Source organism: Anolis sagrei, chromosome 6 (genome assembly GCF_037176765.1).
Source record: "Anolis sagrei isolate rAnoSag1 chromosome 6, rAnoSag1.mat, whole genome shotgun sequence".
Taxonomy (NCBI): Eukaryota; Metazoa; Chordata; class Lepidosauria; order Squamata; family Dactyloidae; genus Anolis; species Anolis sagrei.
Genome location: NC_090026.1, coordinates 11,910,093 through 11,931,220, shown reverse-complemented (window position 1 = coordinate 11,931,220; position 21,128 = coordinate 11,910,093). Strand labels below are relative to the sequence as shown.

At 41.8% G+C, this 21,128-nt stretch overlaps 1 protein-coding gene across 1 annotated transcript; it reads left to right on the top strand.

Annotated features, from left to right (window-relative positions):
* The first annotated feature begins 4,324 nt into the window (after positions 1-4,324).
* Positions 4,325-12,624, top strand: LOC132779226 (vomeronasal type-2 receptor 116-like). Its single transcript, XM_067469457.1, has 4 exons — positions 4,325-5,116; positions 7,198-7,425; positions 9,727-9,853; positions 11,711-12,624. The coding sequence occupies exons 1-4, from the start codon at positions 4,325-4,327 to the stop codon at positions 12,622-12,624; spliced, it is 2,061 nt and encodes a 686-aa protein (XP_067325558.1).
* The last annotated feature ends 8,504 nt before the right edge of the window (positions 12,625-21,128 follow it).

The window sequence follows — 21,128 nt, the reverse complement described above, 5'->3', positions numbered from 1 at the left end:
TGTCCCCAAATTTGCTAAATTCTACATAGAGGGCTTAATCTTCAGCTGCCATCCTTGAATCAGAAAATAAAACATTTAAAACATGTTTTTGTTATCAAGTTTTTGAAGATAGAAAAAATGGGGAGAAAAACACAGAAGTAGTTCTCTCCCTCTCATTATTGAAATCACTGTAATCAAGTCATCAGGACCACAGTGGCTTTTCCAGAGGGCGCAACAAAGAAAATCTGAAAAGATGATAAATACTAGAGTACACTGTTGAAAACTAAAATTAGATATTGGAAACAGACAGAGTTGCAACAACCTGAACAGTTGAATATACTGTTAGTAAACCAGAAGGAATTTGAATCTTGGAACTCAGCTTTTCCAAGCAAGACTGACAGCAGGAGTCACATTGCAGGAAGAATAAGAAAAGTCCACCTTTAGAGGAAAGCATTGCAGTCAGACGCCTTGATGTTGACCTTAATGCTACCGGTTTTCCTGGCCACTCATGCCATTTGCAAAGTGCACACTATGAAATGCACACCAACGGATCCCCTTCCTATCCCGCATGAATGGCACCGGCCTAATGAAGTCCTCATTGGTGGGATTGCATCTCATATCTATCAGTTGGCACCCCAACTTTCATTCCGAAAGCATCCTTCTCAGGAGTCATTTGACCTACCAGCGTAAGGAGCAAATTTGTATTTTACCATCAGCTGTGGGTTAATATTGTTTGAAATAATTTTAACGTATATGTTGGTAAACTTTACTGATTCTATAATGGGAAAATGTATAAAGAAATTGTATTGATTTCTTCTGCTTGATCTGAGCAAGAAATGTTCCTTTCTTGTTGTAGATTGTCAGTATGTAGAGCAGGTATGGACAAACCCAAAGGGAGGATGCAGCCCTTTGGGCTCTTTTCTCAGGCTCTCCTATCTCACAATCCTATCGATCCTTCCTTCTCTTTCCTTCCTCCTTCCCTTCCTCTTTCTCCTTCCCTTACACCCTTTCATCTTTCCTTCCTCCTTCCCTACCTTCCATCCTTCCTTCCTTCCATCCATCCTTCCCTTCCACCCTTTCATCCTTTCCTCCCTTTTGTTTTTCCCTCCTTCTCTCTTTCCTTCCTCCTTCCACCCCTTTCTCCTTCCATTCGTCCACCCTTTCATCCTTCCTTCCTTTTCTCTTTCCTCCCTCCTTCCCTCTCACTCTTTCTCCTTCCTTCCTTCCTTCCTTCCTTCCTTCCCTTTTCTTTCTTTTTCTCTCTTTCCTTTATCCTTCCCTTCCTTCCATCCACCCTTTTCTTCATCCCTTTCTCCCTTCTCTTTTTCCTTCTTCCTTCCTTGCTTCCTTCCTTCTTTTCCCCTGTTTCATCCTTCCATTTTATCTTCCCTTCCTTCCCTCTTTCCTCCTTCCTTCCCTCTCTGCCTCTTTCTTCTTCCATCCTTCCCTCCTTCTCTGCCAAAAAATGCTAGTTCCTCACCAAACTACAAAACCCAGGATTCTACAGCATTGAGCCTTGGCAGGTAAAATGGTGCCAAACTACATTAATTTTGCAGTGCAGATAAACCCTTAGTTAGGCATACCAAATGAAGGATACTGATTTTATCATTTTAATCCTTTTAAACCTATTCATATGGAAACCAATAGCAGGTTTTCTTGCATTGTTGGCTCTTCAGGAAAATCTAGTCATTTTTATTCATGTTTGATTAATCTGTTATTATTTCAATCTCAAATTATTTGAATCATTCATGTAGGCTGTGGATAGATTGGTGGCTGCATTTGGCTTAATTAACTATTATAAAATTAATGTTTTAAATAATATCATGCTTTGAAGCATTTCTATTTCAGCTAATGGGAGCACTTTGCTGCAGAAGGATGTATTTAAATCTGCCAGCTAGATTCTTTTCAAATAAATGAGAGTTGAACAAATATTGTGATTATTCCAGAGGTGCTACAGAATCCTCTTCTAACCGACTGATATAACTTTACAGAGTGATGGTGAAGTACTACCAACACATCCTGGCCTTGGTGTTTGCCATTAATGAGATCAATCAGGACCCCAAGATCTTGCCCAACATCACTCTTGGTTTCCGCATCTATGACAGCTATTCTAGTGCAAGCCTGGCCTACCGAGCCACTCTGGACCTTCTCTGCAAATCCCAAGCATTTGTTCCTAACTACAAGTGTGGCCTCCAAAACAATCTCATCGGAGTGATTGGAGGACTTGATTCTGAAACCTCCTCATATGTGGCAGATATCTTGGGCATTTACAAGATTCCACAGGTAGGATTTCTTCTTGTGGGATTCTGCAGATTTTCTAAATTTCAAAAGTAGCTCTTTGTTCCTTATTCAACTGCTAGTAGTTTCGTGATTTGAATGGTAAATGGCACATTGGGAAGTAAATATCCAAGATTATGGCTATGGGTACTCCTCCACTTCTAACATAGCTTTTGCTTTGCTTTGAACAGAGATCCCTGATTATCTGACATAACTTTAGCAACAGCATATGCTTATTCATTTGAGAGATAATATGGGATATTAGTTTGAGGATTGGGCTACAACTTTGGAGACCAAAGTTCAATTCTTCATTTGGTCATGGAGCCCACAAGGGAAGCTTTGGTGGGTTAAAGATTCTTAGCATTAGAAATCCCCTAACAGCTTGAAGATACATGACAACAACACATAAGATCTTCTGCCATGTTCCCACATTCTGAGGGGAGGAAGGAGCATGCTGTAGCAAATATCATCTCAGTTATGGTGACCTTATTATGGAATACTAATACCTTGCTCCACCTTCTGTTCCAAGCAAAAACCCAGCAATTTATTTTTTTGTGTTTCATGGGGGTCTTGTGCTACAATCCAAGTGAATCATACAATCATAGAACCCTAGAGTTGGAAGAGATCCAGTGGACCATCCAGTCCAAGAAGGAGAAAATTGGCATTCAAAGCACCCCTGACAGATGGGTATCCAGCCTCTGCATAAAAGCCTCCAAAAAAGGAGCCTCCACCACACTCCAGGGTAGAGAGTTCCACTACTGAACATCTGTCACAGTGAAGAAGTTCTTCCTCATGTTCAAGTGGAATCTCCTTTCCTGTAGTTTGAAGCCATTGTTCCATGCCCTAATCTCCAAGGAAGCAGAAAACAAGCCTCCTCTCTCCTACCCATGACTTCCCCTCACATATTTATACATGGCCCTCATCATGTCTCCTCTCAGCCTTCTCTTCTGCATGCTAAACATGCCCAGGACTGTAAGTCCCTCCCCACAAGGTTTGTTCTCCAGATCATTTTAGTCATCCTCCTCTGGACACATTCCAGCTTATCAACATCTCCCTTCATTTGTGGTGCCCAGAATGTGACACAGTGTGATTCCAGGTGTGGTCTGAGCAAGGCAGAATAGAGGGGTAGCTTGACTTCACTGAATCTAGAACTATACTCCTATTTATGCAGGCCAAAATCACTTTGGAATGTAGAGAACTAACTTTCAATAGAATTGATTTTCTTCCTTTAAGGTTCCTTAAATGTCCAGCTTTTACGACTATATATAGAAATTTAAAATGCATGGAGAAAAGCCAGAGATAACTTGACTGTGTGTGTGCATCTGTCTGTATCGGTTTGTCCCACAAAGATTTTTTTTTTCTGGTTGAGGTGGCTTGTCCAATCTCTTGGACAGAAAAGTGACATGAAGGAAAGGAAAGAAAGAAGGAGGGGGAAGAAAGACAAAGAACGGAAAGGAGGGAGGGAGGGAGTAAACCCAGGCAGCACCAGGTATATCTGGCACCACGAGATGCAGAGCCAACCTCAAGAAATGGGGCTACAAAGTGCAATCCATGACATGCGAGTGTGGAGAGGAGCAAACCACTGACCACCTGCTGCAATGCAACCTGAGCCCTGCTACATGCACAATGGAGGACCTCCTTGCAGCAACACTAGAAGCACTCCAAGTGGCCAGATACTGGTCAAAGGACATTTAATCAACTATCAAACTCACAAATTTTGTATTTTGTCTGTTTTGTTTGCTTTGTACTGTTAGAAATGTAATATAATTGACTGGTTGCCCTGACACGACAGATAAATAAATAAATAACCAGGTATACATGCTAGTAGATATATTGCTTTATTAACATTGTAATTGAAAGTTTTAGTACTTAACAAGATGAACTATATTTTAAATTTATGCCACATTACCTAATAAGCAGATATTATAATCCTTGTGGATGAAAGGGTAAGAGAAACTAAAAAGAAGACGCATCGTCTGCACTATTTCTTTATTTATTCATGTAGGTTTCTTATGGTTCATTTGAGCCAAGGACGAATGACCAAACAGATGCCCCTTTCTTTTATCGCATGGTCCCCAATGAGGATTTCCAGATCTGGGGAATTGTCCAACTGCTTCTGCATTTTGAATGGAAATGGATAGGGCTTATTTCAAAGGATACAAAAAGCGGGGAGCATTTCTTGTCAACTCTGGAGCCGATGTTTTCGCGGAATGGAATCTGCATTGCTTCTAGAATCATTCTTCCAAAAGATATAGGTTTATATGCAATGCTTAACGGTTTCTTCAATAATTTGGACACCTTCGTGAATGGCAAAGAAAACGTGACAATCATATATGGGGAAGTGGAATCGTTCACATGGCTGACCTTTTTTGCCTCTGCAAATGTGTTCATTGACGTAAATGACATGAACTTTGCTGTGAAAGTGTGGATCATGACAGCACAAATTGATGTTGCTTTACACATCATTCAAAAGGGGTTCGATATGCAAGCGGTCCAAGGTGCTATCTCTTTTGCTCTGCAGTCAAAGGTCATTGAAGGTTTCCAGGAATACCTTCAGTCTATCCACCCTTCTGATGAAAAAGAAAATGGTTTCATCAAAGAGTTCTGGGAGCAAAGCTTTGACTGTTTCATTCCACCACACAATGCTCCAACAGGAATCCTCGGACCCTGCACCAGGGAGGAGAAACTAGAGAGCCTTCCAACTCCCTTTTTTGACATGAGGATGACTGGCCACAGCTACAGCATCTATAACGCTGTGTATGCTCTTGTGCATGCCTTCCATACCATGACTTCATCTAGACTTCATGCCAGAGCAAAGGAAAACCCAAGCATATTGGCCTCTCACATGCAGTTTTGGAAGGTAATAGCTTATGGGGGGGAAATGTTTACCAAAACCAATGTTCCATTTGATGATATGTAGTGGTCATTGAAATATATGCCTCATGTTCTCTAAGGCATCAGTGCAATTCTGGACCCATCTACACTGCCAAACAATACAGTTTGAAACTACATTGTATGGTCAGTATGGACTCATCAAATACATTGTAATGAAGATAAATTCATTATATCAGTCTATACTGACCATTATATGGCTGTGTAAATTGTGTCCTTGTCTTATCTCATCATCTTCAATTCTTTTCCAGATATTGCAACCACACTATCATAACTTTACTGTATATTTTCTTTTCCTGTCACTTTCAACTTTACAAAAAATAACATTATTTAACAAAATTTCAAAAGTTTTCTATTTCTGGTTTGAAAGTGTTATTTCCTGTTTAATGGTGTGGTTCTTAACTGTTAATCTCTAGAAAGTTTGTTTTTGTGACTGCCACAAACTATGTTGAATTGGTAGAGACTAATTTATGTGATATTCATTGACAAACTATAGCAAAATGTTCTGGTCACCTTAGTGGATGATCTCTGTCTCAACAGCAACAGAGGGAGCGTTGCTCAGTTGCTGCTTCTAGACCTCTCAGTGGCCTTTGATACCTTCAACCATGGCATCTTTCAAGAATGCCTGGAGGGGCTGGGAACTGGAGGCACTGTGCTGTAGTGGTTCCAGTCATACCTCTCAGACAGGTTCCAGATAGTGGTGCTTGGGGATAGCTGCTCCTTAAAAAAGGAGCTGTTACGTGGTGTCCCACAAGGTGCCATTCTATTCCCAATGCTTTATAATATTTACATTAAATCACTGGGAGAGGTCATTGATAGGCATGGGGCCAGAGTATTATCAGTATGCCGAATTCTCCATACCTTCAAAAACAACTTCAGCTAAGAATGGTATGTATCCTCTGAACAAATGCCTGGAGGAAATAAAGGTCTGGAGGCAGAAAAACAAATAGAAGCTGAATCCAGACAAAACAGAAGTGTTTTCAATCAAGGGTCCTAATCTGGGGGTGGAGTTGTGTCAACCAGTTCTGGATGGGATTACACTCTCCCTGAAAGATTGCATTTGCAGCTTGGAAGTGCTCCTGGATCCATCTCTCCAAATGTTAGCCCAGGTAGATATGACGGTCAGGGGTGCTTACTACCTGCTTTGGCTGATACCCCAGGTGCGTCTCATCCTAGATTTGGAGGACATGAAGATGGTAGTGCATTTGTTGGTAACCTCAAGGTTGGACTTTTGCAAAGCACTTTACATTGGGCTACCCTTGTACCAAGTATGGAAACTCCAGTTTGTTCAAAATACGGCAGCCAAACTGATTACAAGAAAATATCGGAATGGGCATATTACTCCTGTCCTGGCAGCCAATAGGTTTCTGGGTAAAGTGTATGGTGTTGGTATTGGCCTTTAAAGACCTACATGGTTCGGGTCCAGGTTACCTACAGGTTCTCAGTCTGCCGTACAATCTGCACTAAACATTGAGGTTCTCTGGGGGGCATGTGCTCCAGCTTGCTAGAACCCAAATGACAACCACCACCCAGAGGAGCTTTTGGAATGGCCTGCCGGTAGGGCTCCGACAGCTAAATCAGTTGTTGTAATTTAAGACAAAAGTGAAGACCTATCTCTTCCAGTCTTCCGGCAGGCCTACTCAGAAAGTTTTAAAAATAAATTTTATACTTCCCCGCAATATCTAGCTTTTGTTTAGTGTATGGAAACACATATTAAAATATGCATGTAGAGTGATTTTAAATGATCATGTGTCTGGTGTATGTGTTTTAGCATTATTATTATTATTATTATTATTATTATTATATTCTAACACTGTGTTGTAAATGTCTCATTTTATACTTTTATACTTAATCAAGTAAATATATTTTAAGTTCTACCAGTTTAAGTAGCCTGACAATACACATTGTGGTAATCTGGGTTACTGAAATGCAATTATTATTGCACTTCAGAATGGGACCATAGAAAAACAGAGGGGTTGGAAATTTAGCACAAAGATTCCAAAGCCCTTCTAGTCTGAGTTGTGTGAATCGCTTTCTCTTTCCACTTAGCTTCACTCTTCGATTCAAAGGATTTCATTCAACAATAATGCTGGAGATGAAGTCACTTTTAATGAACATGGAGAATTAGCAGCTGGGTTTGCTATTACAAACTTAGTCACTTTCTTCAACAACTCCTATCTGGGCAACAAAGTAGGTAGCCTGGATCCACATGCTCCTCCTGGCAAAGAGTTCACCATTAATGAGGAGAGAATCCAGTGGCATAAAGGTTTCATTCAGGTAATGAAAAGACTTCTCACATGATATACTTAGTTATGATCTCATGAGCTAGGAGGCTTAGGGTAGGTTACTCAGGAGGGATTTCTGCCCTGGAGGTATCCCAGATCCAGCTGATACCTTTGTTCATGTATCAGCATCACTATAACTTGTCAGCCACAGAGGTCTTAGCAGGCACCTGGCCATCACTTATCATGTCTGCTGATGTCCTTTTGTTGATGGTTGCATAGATGTCCCATTCTGACATCAGCAGACATGATCACAATGGCCAGGGAGCTCCATGGTGAGCAAGGAACGGTGGCACAGAGGAAGCATAACTCCAGTAGAGTCCTTTTGGACAGCTGATCAGTCTGAAACCAAACTGGTCCAGGCAGCCAGAAAGCCCCAGGATACTCCAGAGTTTGCGGCACACTCTGGAGAATCCTCAACCTTACCTAAAAAATAACAAAGTTGGGTGAAGAGCAGAAAACCCAGAATACTCACCACGCAGTGTTGGATTCAAGGTGAGTCTAGCTTTAAGCTATTACTTATTAATAACATTGGCATTTCAGAGAGCACCCAATATAACTAGCAGAAAACAGCATACATTTCTCAAGTTGTTCAGTTGATGAATACACAGTAGAGTCTCGCTTATCCAACCTTCGCTCATCCAACATTCTGTATTATCCAAAGGAGTCTGCCTTCCGCCCCGATGCATAGGTGGTTCAATGCATTGTGATGTTTTGCTAAATTTGTAAATACAGTAATTATTACATAATGTTACTGTATTCAACTGCTTTTTCTGTCAATTTGTTTGGTGCTTAATTTGTAAAATCATAACATAACTCGATGTTTAATAGGCTTTTCCTTAATCCCTCCTTATTATCCAACATTTTCACTTATCCAACATTCTGCCGGCCTGTTTATGTTGGATAAGCAAGACCCCTTCATTTATCTAAGAAGGCAACATATGTTTCAATTTTCTTCAGGGACATAAGGGTGCTTATATGAATATTGAAAGCTGGTTTACTGGAGATGATGCTTATGTTGTTAAGTATGCTCTATGCTGACTAATATGTTCATTGCAACCAAATTAAATGTTATTAGGACAGTTTTACTTCCAATTTTGGGTGAGGTTGAGTCATGTGAATGCCACATCACCTGGGTGCATATTCTAGCCTATTTCCAACTGAGAGCAGAAGCAGTGAATGCTACTTAATCCATACTGTATGCAGGTATGTAATCTCCTCACCAACCACCAACCTACATTGTTGTGTCCCTCAGAATGTGGTTGGACTACACAGCCAACATAAGGAGTGACATAAGTCCACAATATCATGAAACTATTTTAAGGAATGACTGGTATCCAACAATATTTGCAGTGGTAGAAGTTTGAAACCCCTAGACATCACTGAGAGATGAGTTGTCACATATGAGCCAAGTAGAAGTTATAGTTTTGGTCACATCACCAAACTGACAATTTGTGGTGGTCCTTCCGCCTCCTCTATATTGTCTACCTGGAGGAACTGTAGCCATATTGGCAAGATAAATCATTTTCAGGAGGTTAGTTTGTCACATAGACAAATTAGAAATAATATCAGCTTTCTAAAATTTGCCACTCAGAGTTGCGAATCACATGTAAAGTATATGAAACCCTTTCCCATCAATGTGTCTCACGCTCCCAGGATTTATGAGGCCCAGTCCAAGGAACCCATCACATTGAGGTCAAAAAACCTGGGCGACAGCAAGGGGATTCACCAAGAAGTGTGGCAAATCGCTCACATTGGTGCTTTCCCCATCCCATAGGGAAAAGTGTTACCACCTGGCTTCCCCCCACACTTGCCCCATTTTGCTTAATGGGAACATGGGAAGCCTTCCATGTTTTCAGGTGTCCATCCCAAACCTTTTCCAGGACAGAGCCAGGATGGAGCCCCACCCGAAGTAGCCATGCATCGTATGATGGGCTCCAGCAGGATCCATCCTGGCTCTGTCCAGGAAATGTCCAAGGATGGAACCAAGACCTCCTGTGATGAGGTCGCAATATTCAAAAACACTCTCAACATCTAAAGAAGTGCTCACATTTTGATCCATTTTGTTGAATGTAGAAAGAATGAGTCTTGAATACATCTACTCTAACGTGAAAACCTGAGAATATGAACTGGTTGAGACTCATCAGTGTTATTTCTCAGTGCAACAACTTCCTTTATTTCTTCTTGTTGTTGTTGTTCATTCGTTCAGTCACTTACTTCTTAGCAGATCTTTTCTAATGCTGTCTTCCCCTTGATATCTTATCAGTGCTAATGAATTGTCTCTGTTTAAGAATAGGTGCCTCCTTCCTCTCTGTGTAATGCCAAGTGTTCTCCTGGCTACAGCAAGAAAAAGAAAGAAGGGGTGGCATTCTGTTGCTATGATTGTGCTCCATGTCCTGAAGGGAAGGTTGCAAAACAGACAGGTAGGAGGCATGTTCTCCCATGCTGAGGAAACGGATACTTATAAAGACACCAATAAGAGACTTTTCACATGAGTTGCAATCCAAAATGTGCAAACCTGCAATTGATGGACAAGTGTCCTTGAGAATTGCACTGAAAGGATTATGCCATATGTTTATTGTACAATTCCTAGATTTCTTTAATTTAGAAAAAGTGAAGACTGACCACAATTGTGCATTGTAGACATCAGAGAGCTCTTGCCAGACTTAAATAGGAGATGTTCAGTAATCATACACTGGTCTATGGGGGTAAATTTGGGAGGTTGAAGCATTCATTGCTGTAATTCATCTATCCATCTAAAGGGAACAATGGACACCTATATAATTTGATTTCATTTGATTAATAAATAGCAATTGAATGAAGAATAGTTTGATCAAATAAATAGCCTTAGTCTTTAGTGTTAGAATCTGCCATGAGAAAAACAGACTGACAGGGTAATGAAACAAACAAGGAAACAGGCCCAACAATAAACAGGCAATCATCTTCTTTAGAGACCCTAATGGCACAATGGGTTAAACCCTTGCACCAGCAGGACTGAAGACCAACAAGTTGAAGGTTCGAATCCAGGGAGAGTGCGGATGAGCTTCCTCTATCAGCTCCAGCTCCCCATTGCGGGGACATGAGAGAAGCCTCCCACAAGGATGATAAAACATCAAAACATTGGGGTGTCCCTTGGGCAACGTCCTTGCAGACGGCCAATTCTCTCACACCAAAAGCAACTTGCAGTTTCTGAAGTCGCCCCTGACATGGAAAAAAAACTTCTTTAGAGATGCAAAAGGAGACATCAATTGAAGGTCTTAAATGTCAAGCCAAGGAACTCACAGGACAGTAAACCCCAAAAAGCAGGTCTTAGATGTAGACCATTAAAACAAAATAGTATCTGATGGATTGAAGAAAAACTGAGGCCAAAAAGCAGGGGAAAGCCCAGATGGTATTATGATATATTAAATGTTTGTAATTGGGAAGTTCTGCTTTCCTGAACTGCATCTAATCAAAGGTAGCATGGGAGGATGAAAGGGGATGGTGAGGAAGAGAGCCTAAGGAGGGGGGGATTTTGTAAGGTGTGAAATGTCCTTGGAAATTTTATAAAAGCCAACTGAGTTGCGTCTCATGATGGCACTTACTTTTTTTTTTCATGCTGCCCACAGATCTTTGTTTTGCAAAATACAGTCTGTTGTATCATCTCCTCCTTGCCTCCGAATCTAAATTTGAAACTCATGCTTCTGAGGTTAAAGAAAGCCAATTCTCTTCACATCTATCTACCTATCCATTCATCTCTAAATGGTGTTTGTATTTTCCTAGGTTATTGTCTGGCCACTCCCCACCCCTCACCAGCTGCAGGAAGTTGTTCCCACTCTCAAATGTGTTTCTTTTTCATTACAAGACATATCTTCAATTACATTCAATATTAAAGGTCATTTGGTATATAGAAAAAGATCAATCAGATTATGATTTTGGAAAATAAGGGTAACCATGAGCATATTGGTTTTATACATTGGTTTATTGTGTTTTTAAAGGTCTTATTGTATGTACTTTTAATTCTGTTTTAAATGTGGTTTTCAGTGTATATTTTTAAGACATCTAATGACTGCTTGGTTGTAAGCCGCCTTGAGTGACCTTCGGGTTCGGGAAAAGTGGGATAGAAATATTGTAAATAAAATAAAGTGAAGCAGAGTCTCAAAAAGTACATTACAAAAAGTTCTCATAGCTTCAACATTAGCACATTTCTTTATTTAAACCAAAATTTTATATCACCTATTGAGGAGATCAAGTGGCATTGTAGCTCTGGAAGGTAACATTACCATTTTTTCTTTTCACAGATAAGGACAATTGCATCAGCTGCGCAGAAGACAACTATCCAAATCATGGTAGAGATCAATGTATTCCCAAAGTTCAGACCTTTCTTTCCATTGAGGAAGAGTTGGGCATCACTTTAGCTTCTTTGTCCCTTTTACTTTCTGTTTTGACAGCATTTGTGCTTGCGATCTTCATTAAGCAACGACACACTCCCATCGTCAAAGCCAACAACCGGGGCCTTAGCTACATACTCCTCACATCTCTGTGTCTTTGCTTCCTTAGTTCCTTGCTATTCATTGGAAAACCCAATCATTTGTCTTGCCTCCTGCGTCAAATGGCATTTGGCATCATCTTCTCCATTGCGGTGTCTTCTGTTCTGGCTAAAACTATGGTTGTGGTTGTGGCTTTCATGGGTTCCCAGTCAAGGCATATTTTCCGCAAATGGATTGGGAAAAGATTGGCATATTATGTTGTCTTGGGATGTTCCCTTGTTCAAGTAAGTATTTGTGTTGCTTGGTTGGTGCATTCTCCTCCCTTCCCAAACCTCAACAAGCATTTGATCACAAAGGAAATCATTGTGGAGTGTAATGAAGGCTCCGTCACCATGTTCTACTGCGTCTTGAGCTACATGGGCTTTCTCTCCTTCATCAGCTTCATGGTGGCTTTCCTAGCCAGGAAGTTGCCTGACAGTTTCAATGAAGCCAAGTTCATCACCTTCAGCATGTTGGTCTTCTGCAGTGTTTGGGTGTCCTTTGTCCCAACTTACCTCAGCACCAAAGGAAAATATATGGTAGCCGTGGAAGTCTTTTCCATTTTGTCCTCCGGTGCCGGGTTATTGGGTTGCATTTTCTTCCCAAAATGCTACATTATATTATTGAAGTCCGATTTGAACAACAGGGAGCAGCTAATAAGAAGGAGACAGAATTCTAACATCTAACATTTGCCCTGCTTGCTCCGTTGTTAGCTCCAAAATATTTTATTTGCTATGTTCAAACATTTCTGGCACAAGATATCACAATCCTTTCTTTCATAAACTCATCTCAGACTACTCCATGGAAAGATCCCCATTAGTGACTTCTCTGAAGTCATAGATCATAGGATCATAAAGTTGGAATAGACCCCCAAGGGCCACCCAATTCAACTCCATATTTCAGAAACGCTAAATCAAAACATTCACAGCAGTTGGCCACCCAGCCTCAGTTTAAGAATCTCCAAATAAAGAGAATCCATCACATTCTGAGGCAGTGCGTTCCACTGAGAAACAGCTCTTACCTAACTGAAGTCACAGGTCCACAGTTTGGGTGTCCTCCTGGATTCAACACTTACGCTTGAGGCTCAGGCATCGGTGGCTGGGAGGGTCTTTGCACAATTAACACTCCTGTGCCAACTGCTACCGTACCTCGTGAAGGCGGATCTGGCCAGGTCGGTCCATGCCTTAGTCACCTCTAGACTGGATTACTGTAATGCACTCTATGTGGGGCTGCCCTTGAAAACGGCTCGGAAATTCCAGATGGTCCAACGGGCGGCAGTCAGGTTGTTAACCGGGACTCCTTACAGGGAGCGGTCAACCCTCCTGTTCAAGGAGCTCCACTGGCTGCCATTCATTTTCCGAACCCAATTCAAGGTGCAGGTTTTTACCTACAAAGCCCTGAATGGTTTGGGACCCGCCTACCTTTGTGACTGCATCTCTGTATACGAACCCACACGATCTCTTCGATCATCTGGGGAGGCCCTGCTCACGCTGCTCACGCTCCCACCTGCATCGCAAGCACGATTGGTGGGGACGAGAGAGAGGGCCTTTTCGGTGGTGGCCCCTCAACTCTGGAACTCTCTTCCTAAAGACATCAGGCATGCCCCAACTTTGGCAGTCTTTAAGAGGAGCTTGAAGACGTGGTTGTTCCAGTGCGCCTTCCCAGAATAATGATCCCATAGCACTTTGTCCTCCAAAGCACTTTATATATTTAGGTCTGCTTGTATGTTCCCATAAACTGCCTTATCACTTTTTCGTCCATGTCCAGCATTATTTTTAATCTTTTAATTTTAATTACATTTGGCCTACCCATAGATTTTAAAGTGTGTTGTCCTATTGATAATGCACGTGTTATTGTTTATTGTTTTGTTATTTTAAATTGCTTGTATTGTTACTGCTATTGCTTGTATTGTTGTATTTTGGGCTCAGCCTCATGTAAGTCGCACCGAGTCCCTTGGGGAGATGGTAGCAGGGTATAAATAAAGTGTTGTTGTTGTTGTTACCTAACTCTGTTCACACATGTAAATTAATGGATTTTCAAAAATATACTATTAAATATTCCATTACAGTTTGAGCATCTCTTATCAAAAAATCTAAAATACTTGGGGGGGGGGATGCATGCTAATCTCCCTCCTTGTTTATAATCCCAACTACATCATTCTGCTTGAAACTTTGAAGCTTTAGCTGAACAGTTTATTAGGCTTCTTCTTTGAAGTCCTGGCTGGGTCAAAATGTCTTTTCCTGTGAAAACTTATTGCAGCTAACTTTGACAAGGAGCAAAGTAGTTAAGAGCCAGGGCTTCCCTGTTTTCAGTGTCTATGCCAGAGTTTTAAAGGTTGGTTTTGAGCCAATCTTTACATCTCTTTTCCTGTCCTACAACGTTCCGTTTTCCATTCTTCAGCAACTGCTTTGGGAGACGGTGGTCGGCCATCCGGGCAACATGGCCAGTCCAGCGGAGTTGATGGTGGAGGACCATCGCTTCAGTGCTGGTGGTCTTTGCTTCTTCCAGCACACTGACATTTGTCTGCTTGTCTTCCAAAGAAATTTGCAGGATTTTTCGGAGGCAGTGCTGATGGAATCGTTCCAGGAGTTCCATGTGACAACTGTAGACGGTCCACGTCTCGCAGGCGTATAGCAGGATTGGGAGAACAATCTATATAAATAAAAATATAATGTTCGTTTGTGGGATTAACAGAACTCAAAATCCAGTGGACGAATTGACACTAAATTTGGACAGCATAACCTAACAACCCAATCTATGTCCTTCACTATAAAAAAATGATCTTGTCATTTGGGAGTTGTAGTTGCTGGGATTTATAGTTCACCTACAATCAAAGAGCATTCTGAACTCCACCAATGATGGAATTGAACCAAACTTGGCACACAGCTCTCTCATGCCCAACAGAAAATACTGGAAGGGTTTGGTGGGCAGTGTCCTTTGGTTTTGGAGTTGTAGTTCACCTACATCCAGCAATCACTGTGGACTCAAACAATGATGGATCTGGACCAAACTCTACACGGATACTCAATATGCCCAGATGTGAACACTGGTGGAGTTTGGGGAAAATAGAATCTTGACATTTGGGAGTTGTAGTTGCTGGGATTTATAGTTCACCTACCATCACAGAGCATTCTGAACCACACAAACGATAGAATTGGGTCAAACCCCCACACAGAACTCCCATGTGGGCCACAGCAACACGTGGCAGGGGACAGCTAGTAGCCTTATTAAACAAGCACCTTGGTGTCCCTATGGATGTCCCGGTCCTCAAACACGCTCTGCTTCATTCAGCATTTGATGGCCTGGCAGTTTTTAGGTGTGGCTTGATAGTGTCTGGGGGAATCTTTTGTTGAAAGGTGATTAGCTGTCTCTGAATGTTTCCTCTCTGGAGTTTCCCTGTAGTTTGAGTGTATTTTTACTGTTATAATTTTAGAGTTTTTTTAATACTGGTAGCCAGATTTTGTTCATTTTCATGGTTTCCTGGCCATCAAATGCTATTCAAGGTGGCCAACTGAAACATTTACACCTAGCTCCAACAGACAAGAGTTCCTTCTCCCACCCTGGACTTTCCACAGATATATAAACCCAATTTTCCTAGTTCCAACAGACCTCACAACCTCTGAGGATGCTTGCCATAGATGCAGGCGAAACATCAGGAGAGAATGCTTCTAGAACATGGCCATATAGCCCGAAAAACCTACAACAACCCAGTGATTCCGGCCATGAAAGTCTTCGACAATCTTCTATATCAATAAAAATGTAAAGTTCATTTGTGGGATTAACATAACTCAAAAACTACTGGATGAATTGACACCAAATTTGGACACTATACACCTCTCAGGCCAACAAGTGACCATCACTCATAAAAACACAGAAAAATACAGCAGAAGATACTTAAAAACCAAAAAAATATATAGGACATTATAATTATTATTATATACTAGCTGTCCCCTGCCACGCGTTGCTGTGGCCCAGTCTGGTGATCTGGAAAATAAAGTAATGGCATCTAATCTATGTAATTTCTTTCTGCTTGTGGGTAAATAATAGTATTTCTTCTTGTGTCTTTGTCAGTGATGATGTGGAGAGTGTCTGGTTTGCTACTCGGGAACATGCAACATATCATTGTCCTTCTTTAGGGGTCCCTTTCAAATCTATGATACTATATCTCCGTGTGTGTGAATCATATATATCTATATCTATGACTGGATGGCTCTTTGTCAGGAGGGCTTTGATTAGATTTTCTTTCCCTGGTGAAGAGAGTTGGACTGGATGGCCTTAAGTATTTTCTGTTGGTCATGGGGGTTCCGTGTGAGAAATTTGCCCCAATTCTGTCGTTGGTGGGGTTCAGAATGCTCTTTGATTATAGGTGAACTATAAATCCCAGTAACTACAACTCCCAAATGCCAAGGTCTATTTCCTCCAAACTCCATCTGTGTTCATATTTGGGCATATGGAATATTTGTGTCAAGTTTGGTCCAGATCCATCATTGTTTGAGTCCACAGTGCTCTCTGGATGTAGGTGAACTACAACTCCCAAACTCAAGGTCAATGCCCACCAAACCCTTCCAGTGTGTTCTGTTAGTCATGGTGAGAGAGACGGGATTTAGAAAAATGAATTGCCCCTACAATGGAAGTCCTGTATGCCATGTTTGGTTGAACTCCATCATTGGTGGAGTTCAGAATGCTCATTGATTGTAGGTGAACTATAAATCCCAGTTACTACAACTCCCAAATGTCAAGGCCTATTTCCCCCAAACTCCATCTGTGTTCATATTTGGGCATATGGAGTATTCATGCCAAGTTTAGTCTAGATCCATCATTGTTTGACTCCACAGTGCTTTCTGGATGTAAGTGAACTACAACTCCAAAATTCAAGGTCAATGCTCACCAAACCCTTCCAGTATTTTCTGTTGATCATGGGTGTTCTGTGTGCCAAGTTTGGTTCAGTTCCCATCATTGGTGGAGTTCAGAATGCGCTTTGATTGTAGGTGAACTATAAATCCCAAGAACTACAACTCCCAAATGACAAAATAAAAAAAATGATTGAAGGACATAGATTGGGTTGTTAGGTGGATGCTGTCCAAATTTGGTATCAATTCGCCCCTTGGTTTTTGAGTTCTGTTAATCCCACAAACGAAAATTACATTTTTATTTATATAGATGAGGGGTCCCCAAACCTTTTAGTGGAGGACAGTTTCATGATCTCTGTCATGACCTTAATTCCTGGTTTGGTGTGAAGCCAGGAAATACGGCCATGACATAGACCTTTCCAGTGTATGTTTGAAATTGGGAGAGGGTTGCCATGGAAACGGGAGCAATGCAGGGGAGGCATGAGGGAACTAAACTGTCAGTTGAAGCTTTGTTGTGTTCGCTACTGCATGCTTTTGAATTAAATCTTCCCAACTTTGTTTGTGAGGTAATTATTTCGCCAGAAAGCTACAGATCCGGACACAAACTGACTAAAATCACCTCTTACATACAACTGACTAAAATCATCTCTTCCTGGAAATCCAGTGAGAGGAAATTGACTGAAAATATAGGAGAAAATAAGCCACAAGCTGGGTAATATGACATCTGAGGAAAAATCACCTCAGAATGCGGATGGCATATCGCTGCTGGAAAATGAACTTGGAGCAGCGCTGAGTTCAACCCAGTGTCCCAGGTTAAGAGGAGTCACGCTTCGGAGAAAAGATAAAACCCCTACCGGGGGCTGGGATCAAATACCTGTCAGAGTTCGTGCTCTGGAGACCCGATTGGAGTCAATGGAAGCCATATAGAATCATAGAATCAAAGAGTTGGAAGAGACCTCATGGGCCATCCCGTCCAACCCCCTGCCAAGAAGCAGGAATATTGCATTCAAATCACCCCTGGCAGATGGCCATCCAGCCTCTGTTTAAAAGCTTCCAAAGAAGGAGCCTCCACCACGCTCCGGGGCAGAGAGTTCCACTGCTGAACGGCTCTCACAGTCAGGAAGTTCGTCCTCATGTTCAGATGGAATCTCCTCGCTTGTAGTTTGAAGTCATTGTTCCGCGTCCTAGTCTCCAAGGAAGCAGAAAACAAGCTTGCTTCCCTCCTCCCTGTGGCTTCTTCTCACATATTTATACATGGCTATCATATCTCCTCCCAGCCTTCTCTTCTTCAGGCTAAACATGCCCAGCTCCTTAAGCCGCTCCTCATAGGGCTTGTTCTCATTTTAGTCGCCCTCCTCTGGACACATTCAAGCTTGTTTCCTCTGTGTCCAACTTGTGTCCTCTATCTCCAGGCCTCATTTGACTGAGTCAAATGGGGCCTGGTCTCCAAGGAGATCTCAGAGTTAAGTTCAATGGAGAGCCGAGCCAGTTGTCATACTTCCTCATAAATGTGAGACATTATATGCAGGACTGTGGTCCAACTTTTCCATCTGAGGAAGCAAAAATGCATGCTGTGACAGCCAATTTGAAAGGACCTGCGGCTGATTGGTTAGTGCAGCTATATGAGGTGGGAGCACCGGAGCTGCGTAGCACCCAGCAAAGCTGGAGCACCATGTTCCAGAAGCATTCTCTCCTGACGTTTCGTCCACATCTATGGCAGGCATCCTCAGAGGTTGTGGGGTATATTGGAAACTAAGCAAGGAAAATTTCTTGTTTATTTATTTATTATTAGGTGTATTTGTTATTATTATTACTATTATAATTATTATTATATGGATCTACAGGAGGGCTCCCAAAACTTTTTAGTGGAGAGCGGTTTCATGGTCTCTCAGACTGTTGTGAGGTCAGATTTTAATTCTGTGTGAGTACGTGCATTGTGCATGCATGCGTGTGTTGGGTATGTGCACATGCGGCATGTGTCTGCCATGCCATCTATTCACTGCCACAAACTCACAGCCACTGCAACTATTGCTACCACATACCTGCCATCACTTACACCAACTGTCACCACGCACACTCACTGGCTGTTACCGCCTCCACACCCATGCATATGGCAAACATGCATGCATGCACATGTGACAGTAACAGTGAGGTCTGGGGTAAAGACCTTGGCGGGCCGAATTCAGCCCGCGGACCTTAATTTGGAAACTCTGCCATGCCATCTGTCCACTGCCACAAACACACAGCCACTGCCACTATTGCCATCACATACCCACCACTGTCACTTACAACCACTGCATACCCATTGTCACCACACATACTCACTGGCCGTTACCACCGCCTCATCCATGCATATGGCAAGCATGCATGCATGCACATGTCACAGTAACAGTGAGGTCTGGGGTAAAGACCTTGGCGGGCCAAATTCAGCCCACGGACATTAATTTGGAAACTCTGCTATGCCATCTGTTCACTGCCACAAACACACAGCCACCACCACTATTGCCACCACATACCCGCCACTGTCACTTACAACCACTGCATACCCACTGTCACCACACACACTCACTCGCCGTTACCGCCTCCACACCCATGCATATGGCGAGCATGCATGCATGCATACATGTGTGGCAGTAACAGTGAGGTCTGGGGTAAAGAGCTTTGTGGGCTGAATTCAGCCTGCGGACCTTAATTTGGAAACTCCTTATGTACACTGAGCATACACTACAGTTCCATACTGCATTATGTAAAAGTGTAGATCCAACCTTTGTCACGCTCCCTCAGGGTCAAAAGAAGGCAAAGGCAAGCCCATATGGAACAAATCTTGCCAAGAAAACCCCATTATAGGATCACCTTAGGATCACTATAAGTCAGATACAAGTTGTTGACAACAATAAGGAGGATTTAGGACTGTGGGCTCCTTTGTCTCAGGACAATGGCATGCCTATTCTAGCACTTGTATTTCAGTTCCTAAAATTTGCTAAATTCCATGTGAATTGCTTAATTTTTGCTGCCATCCTTGAATTAGAAGTCAGTTGTATTGAAATCTTTTAAACATGTTGATGTTATCAAGTTTTTGAAAAGGCAAGAAAAACAGAAAAATTACAGAAGTAGTTCTCTCCTGCTCATTATCGAAATCACTGTAATCATGTCATCATCAAAGCCACAGTGGCGTTTCCAGAGGACACAATAAAGAAAATCTGAAAAGATAATAAATACTTGAGTACTCTGTTCAAAGCTAAAACTAGATATTGGGGGTAGACAGAGTTACAACAACCTGAACAGTTGAAAATACTGTTAGCAAGCCAGAAGGCATTCAATTTTTGGAACTCAGCTTTTCCAAGCAAGACTGATGCTAGCAGTCACATTGTCAGAAGACTAAGAAAAGTCCACCATTAGAGGGAAGCATTGCAACCAGACGCCTTGATGTTGATCTTAGTGCTGCCGGCTTTCCTGGCCATTCATGCCATATGCAAAGTGCGTAGCATGAATTGCACACCAACGGAACACGTTCGTATTCCACATGAATGGCACCGGCCTAATGAAGTCCTCATTGGTGGGATTGCAACTCATATCTATCAGTTGGAACCCCAAATTTCATTCCGAAGGCGTCCTTCTCAGGAGTCATACGGCCTGCCAATGTAAGGAATAAATTTGTATTCTATCCATCACCTAAGGCTTAATATTGTATGTAATAATTTTAACATGTATGGGTTGTTGTAGGTTTTTTCGGGTTGTATGGCCATGTTCTGGAAGCATTCACTCCTGATGTTTCGCCTGCATCTCTGACAAGCATCCTCAGAGGTTGGCAAACTTCACTGATTCTATAATGGGGAAATGTGAAAGAAATTGAACTGATTTCTTCTGCTTGATCTGAGAAGAAATGTTCCTTTCTTTTTCAATAGCTGATGGGAAAAGGTTGGGAAGGAATTCTTTCTGATAATGTAGATTGTCAGTATGTAGTGTATCTCAACAGTTCATTTCTCTGCCTGTCTACTTAGAGACAAATCAAAGGTGCATCTACATCATGGAATTAATGCAATTTAGCATCACTAGCTATCATTTCTCAATGTTATAGAAAATTGGGAGCTGTAGGTTTACAAGAGCCTTCTCTGCCAAAGAATGCTAGTTCCTCACCAAACTACGAACTCCAGGATTCTAGAGCATTGAGCCTTGGCAGTTAAAATGGTGCCAAACTGCATTCATTCTGCAGTGGAAATAAACAGTTAGGCATACCCAATGGAGGATATTGATTTTATCACTTGAATCCTTTTAAACCTATTCATATGGAAATCCTGAGCAGTTTTTCCATTGTTGGTTTTTCAGGAAATTCTAAAGTC